We start from the raw sequence: 6,000 nt of genomic DNA, 5'->3' as shown, positions 1-6,000 counted from the left end.
AGCAGACGGGGGATATTGACCGAGGAAGGGCGGGGGCCCTGCTCCGGCGTGACCTTCCCGCTGAACTGCTCACCTCACCCCGCGCGCGGCTCAACGGTCCCCTGCTCCGCTGCCACCCCGCCCAGCAGCCTGCCGCTGAGGCGCGCTCCCCCTCAGGGTCCCTGTGCCCCTCCGATGCGCCCCACCCTCCGGCTGCCGCTGCCGCTCTATCCCTGCCCAGCCTCCTCCAGCCCCGCCCCCTCTGCTCAGCTCTGATCTCACGCTCCAGTCTGTCGTAGCCCCGCCCACTGATGTCTCCCTCCCCTCAGGAATCTCGCGAGATTATGTTAAAACCGCCGGCCTCCGCGCCCCCTTTTCGGCTCTTTCCCTGTAGGCGGGTGAGCGAGTGCGGCGCGGCGGCGGCCGGGCCGGCCGCGGTGCTCTATGGGATAGTGGTGGATAGAGGCTATCCTCGGTTCGGAGCGCTAGGGCCAGGCAGGAGCGGGGCATGAAGATGGCGGACGCCAAACAGAAGCGGAACGAGCAGCTGAAGCGCTGGCTCGGCTCCGAGACCGACCTGGAGCCGCCCGTGGTCAAGCGCAAAAAGACCAAAGTGAAGTTCGATGACGGCGCCGTCTTCCTGGCCGCCTGCTCCAGCGGGGACACGGACGAGGTGCTGCGGCTGCTGGAGCGGGGCGCCGACATCAACTACGCCAATGTGGACGGGCTCACCGCACTGCACCAGGTCCGTGCGGGGCCTGGCTCGGCCTGAGCGCGGGGCACCGGGGCTGGGCCCGGCCGCGCGGGGGCGGGAGGGGCTCTGGCGGGCCCGGCTGGGGATGGGGGCGGGAGGGGCTCTGGCGGGCCCGGCTGGGGATGGGGGCGGGAGGGGCTCTGGCGGGCTCGGCGATCGGGGCCTGGCTGCGGGCGTGGGGAGGTGCTGCCAAGTCTGGCTCCAGCTCTGCGGAGCGGGGTCTGTCCTGGGAGTGTCGCCCCGGGCAGATGGACCGGCCCTGCGGAGGCTGCTCTTCCTCGTTTTCCCTAATCTCTGGGATCGGCTCTACTCCACAGGCTGGGGTGGAGGCTAAGCCCTTTCCCCCCCTGGCTGGGGTGTTCCGGGGTCCTCTCTGCCTTCCTCCCTCCGGGGACGGTGTCGGTGGGACCCCCTGGCTGTGGCTGGCATTGAGGGGTCCGCCGGGGCCCTGCCTGCTGTGTGTCCAGGAAGGAGAGATGGCGCCCCGGACTTGGGGGAGGTGAAGGGCAGATCCCGGAAAGGGGGTGGTGGTGGCAGGTAGGGATGGTGGGATGAGAAACGGGGTCACTCCCATGTTTGCTGTTAATATCGGGAGCGATTTCCTGCAGCACCGACACCTCCAATTTCTTTGCACTTTAGGGGGTTAAATCCGCTTTTTGTGAAGGCGAATCATTTATTTTTCTCTGGTTTCTAGGGGGAACTAGTGTTATGTTCTTAATATAGAAACGTGTCAATAGGAGACAGGCTTCTTTCTTTATTGATGGTTTCTGCTGCAGTGTGAAAGCCCTACTCTTAGGTTAGCAGTGTTTTTACAGTATATTTTTCCTGCGGTGGGAGGCTGTAAGAAGGGATTGCTTTGTTCATGGTTTTTGAACTAAGATCTAACTTTCATTTAGGGTGGGGGGAATGGAACGGAAAGGAAAGTGGCCGTGAAGTTTTCTCAAAATGGATGCTTTGTGCATGTTAAAGTTTTATAGCAATCTGATTGGAATCTGAAAATGTTAGCCAAATAAGGAAAGGCAGTGGCAATCCAGAGATAATGTGGGTTTGTCTGAATAGTTTTCTGTTTCTGCAACAGACCAAAAACCATAGCAGCATATCACATTCACTGAACTAAATTCAGAAAAGCAAGAATAATCTCTTTGACAGATTGATTTTTTGTTTTGATAATTGTACCTCAGGAGTTCCAGAAAGACTTAGTAATTATGAGCTCTAGTTTGATCAGGTAAAAATCTTTCCAAAATAGCGCAGTGAGGGAATTCAGAGCAGTGTAGTGACAGTGTTCTCTTTCTAAATGCAAACTGATGACTTTAGTATGTAGTAAACCTCTTGATACTGAAACAAGTATGAGGAATGCCCCATTATTTATTGTAATAGCTAACAATAAATGGATTGCTTCGAACTGGATTTTATGCTTTTAACTCTTAATGTAATGTAAGGTATATAACAGCTTTACTATTTCCTGTACAAAAGTTGTTACCTGCCCTTTCATTGAATTATTAGCCTTGATAGAATTGGTATGCTTCCTGCTGGCAAAAAAAACCAAAGAATGAACATGACAATTTATGGGATAATCATCAAATTTGTGTTTTAGTAACATTCTGGCAAACTCCTTAATTTCAGTATAGGTTGTGTTGTTTGGCAAACTAGTATACTGTAGCTTTGTTTAATCAATCTGGATACTTGTACGCTGAAGAAATGTCGTACTAGTCAGAAGTCATATCTTATTTGGTTAGATGTTAATATGTAAACAGGTTCTTTCAGATCCAGAATGTATAGAGTTTTTAATAGTGGGAACAAAAGGATGAAGTGTTGTTTTTTTATAATTATTGGTAGAACAACAAATTAAGACTGTTTCCAGTTTTTGGCATTTTTGAGAAGCCTTTTTAAAAAGCAGGTGAGGATGAGTCTCCTTGACAACTTTGATACTGTAGTGCAACATTTTTAGCACTTATTAATGTCATCCTTGTTTCCCTACTGTCAGACTTTTGCCCCTCCTTAATTTGCAAGCTGACCGCAGATAGTGGGAGATCAAGATAGGTGCAGATTTTTGTTTTTTTACTTTAAACTTCTGTTGTTACTCTTATGTCACTGCTATATGGTATAACTAAAAATGACTTTGAGAGGCTTCTGACAACAAACATCTAATTGAAAAGCAAATTGGGAGATTTAACTGTGAATTGATCGTTTTCTTAAGGTAGCTTAGTAAATGATTGTATAATCTCCCAACCCCTTCAGGGAATGTATTGGTTGCAGTATCCCTTTAATTGACACACAGTCTTTAGTGTAGCCAAACTTCTGTGGTGTTCATGCATTTGAGACAAAATAGAAAATGCTGGACACCATATTTATAATAGATGGGTCTACACTAAATGAGAGTTGCTGTAGTATGAAGTAAGGCCATATGTACCTTAGGGAAACTTCTCAAAAGTTTAGCACTTTGCTAATGCCATTGTGACTTTACCAGTGTTGGTAATGTTGAAAGTCCTATTTCTACACAAGATTTTCCATGGTTGCCATAATTTTTAAGCACTATGTCAATCAATTTAGACCTGCTCATCCATGTGAAACAAGAATACTGTCATGATATCTGAAATGAAGTGATTTATCCCCATTTTCGGACCTCTTTCTTCCCCCTGTTCTCATCCATTTTTTCCACATCAGCTGCATTCTCCTGTCTTGAGTGGCCCACCATGAGTTAGGTTTTAGTGCACTAGAGCAGGAGCATAAACTACATTTTTGTAATATTTTCATGGAACTACAAGGCAGTATAGGAAAAAGTGGTAAGCAGCACTTTCCTTCAAAGCCCTGGTGGTTGGTGGCAGTTCCTCAACACGTTCAGCCCTGAACACATGGGGTAGGTTCAGTTTCACCAGGGGTGGTGGCCTGCCGGTCGCCGTGAGGGCAGTAGTCAGGCTGCCATCGGCGGCCTGCCTGCGAGCGGTCTGCTGGTCCCGCAGCTTCGGTGCCAATTTGGCGGCGGGTATGCCAAAGACACAGGACCGGTGGACCTCCCGCAGGCATGCTGCCAAAAGCCGTGCTTGGGGTGGCAAAATATGTAGAGCCGCCTCTGAGTTACACTGCAGCTGGAGGTGTAATTTCCAGATCAGGTAGATGGATGCACGCTAGCTTTGATTAAACTAGTGAGCTAAAAATAACAGTGTGGCTGTACAGCGCAAGCTAGCTGCCTGAGAACAATCCAGTTGGAGTCTCTAGGTAAGTACTTAGGCAGGTAGATTGCTGCTGCCACGGTGGCTAACTTGCTTTTTATAGCATACTAGCTGGATCAACGTTAATGCATGTGTCTACCCAAAATGGAAATTATTTCTCCAGCTTCAGTGTAGATGTACCCTCATTTTCCATTGTGGCAACAAGTTGTGCTACCAGCCAAACCACTGGGCCATTCAATAGCCCAATTAAGGCTCAAAAGCTAGTTGGGTGGAGTAATAAAATTTGTAGGATGAACTAGGCGGAGTTTTTGTCCCTCTTCCTGTATAACCAAACAAATTCTTAGTGTGCTTCTTATTCAGTATGCATTCTAAAGGCCAATGTGTACTGCAGACATTTATTTCTGAGATGGAAAGTATAAGTGCCTCTCTCCCCCATACTGCCTACACATTTTAATTCTACAGTGATTTGACACTAATTGCTAATTTCATTTTATATTTTGCTGTGCAGAAGTAGGCATGGTGCATGTTAAGTGCACTTCCTTTTTTTAAAGGGATGCAGCATCTTAAACTACATTTTGTCACATTTACCACCTATATTCCAAGTAGTATTTAAACTTGCTATTTGCAATTCAGTGAAGAAAAATACTTATTTTTGTAATCTAGGTTAGAATAGATTATCATAATGGTCCCTTCTGATTTTAACCTCTTCAAATCTGATTCTTATTTTGTGCCTTTGACAGGGTTGTGCATAGTTTGTTTCCATGTTTTTGGGTTGAGGCTTCCTAATCCAAATGTTCCATTAACTCAGTGGACGTTGTAAAAGACAGAGGCGCTGAATAATGCATTTTTTCTATGTAACTGTTATGTGCATGGATGTAACGCAGGGATTGTAGGGAGTCTTTGAAACTCTTCTTGTGATGTGTCCTTCCAGGTAATTCAGCAGGGACTTAAGAGAAGAATAGAATCAGGAGTGAGATGTGATGTCATGTTCTACTTGCTAGCATTTAATTTTGGGGGGGCGGGGGGCGGAGAAATTGCCTGTGCGTGGCTGGTCTGTTAGAGCCTCCACATTGTCACTTACAAAAAAAATAAAATAAAATTAGAAATTCTTAGTACAGGCCAACTCTGAGAACAGACTTACTGACACAAGCCACATGCAAACATGGTTTTTGTTTATGTTGGGTATAAAAGTGTCTTCATGTGCACTGGGTTTTATGGAATGATTGCTTGTAAAAGGAGACTGCCAAATTATTTTAAAACTTGTTGACCAGAGCTCTAAATTGCATAGTATGTATAGTCACATCTTGAAGCAAAGACTTTAGTTTTGTAGTTCTCATTAGTGGTAGGTTTTTAATCTATAATAGACTCTTCTGTAGGCTCATCCCTAAGATATTGGAGTGCTTTGTGAACAGTCATTTATCTTTCTACACCTGTGAGCTATGGGGAAGTATTGACACCATTTTGCCACATAACTGGTGATCAAGCTGATGTGGAAATATAACACTAGCTATTTGAACTGAACACTTGATATTATGGTGCAGACTGATTTCATTGCCTTACTATCTCTTAAGCTTTTCTTCCTAACAAAATCTGCTGTTTAGTCTGAAGAAGAGTTCTGTGTAGCTCAAAAGCTTGTATCTCTCACCAACAGAAGTTGGTCCAATAAAAGTGTTACCTCACCCACTTTGTAGCTAAAACAGTTTTCATGTGGAGCGTGGGGGAACTGATTTTAAGAATATCTTAATGCCGTTGTCTTGATATTGTTCAGCACTGGCTCAGCAGCGGCTAACAACACTGTAACCACAGATAATTCATTATAGAACTGTACAGTGATCTGTTTTTGGTTGACAAAGGGCAAGCTTGGAGATGGCACTACATGCCATGTATGCTATTAATTATCTTAATATTTACCAATCTCCGAGGTAGTTGCTTTGAGCTTACTTTGAAATAAGTTAACTGCCTCCCCTTTCTTTCAAAGAGATGCAGTTATTGCTTATTTATGGCAAATCTATATGCTTGATCACTCATGCTGACATGGGCTTTAGTACTGATTGCCATTAAATATCTTGGGTAATAGCCATATCCCCCTCTAGTGCC

At 45.8% G+C, this 6,000-nt stretch overlaps 1 protein-coding gene across 3 annotated transcripts in view; it reads left to right on the top strand.

Moving 5' to 3' along the window:
• The first annotated feature begins 375 nt into the window (after positions 1-375).
• PPP1R12A (protein phosphatase 1 regulatory subunit 12A) overlaps positions 376-6,000 on the top strand; it is a 211,806-nt gene continuing 206,181 nt past the window's right edge. For all 3 annotated transcript variants that reach the window (XM_044979766.1, XM_044979750.1, XM_044979757.1), the window contains exon 1: positions 376-724. In XM_044979766.1, coding sequence (XP_044835701.1) covers positions 488-724 — 237 coding nt within the window. In that variant the 5' untranslated portion in view covers positions 376-487. The remainder of the gene's footprint in view (positions 725-6,000) is intronic.

This window comes from Mauremys mutica, chromosome 1 (assembly GCF_020497125.1).
Source record: "Mauremys mutica isolate MM-2020 ecotype Southern chromosome 1, ASM2049712v1, whole genome shotgun sequence".
Taxonomy (NCBI): domain Eukaryota; kingdom Metazoa; phylum Chordata; order Testudines; family Geoemydidae; genus Mauremys; species Mauremys mutica.
Note: the sequence above shows the minus strand (reverse complement) of the source record. Positions and strands in the feature narration are given on the sequence as shown.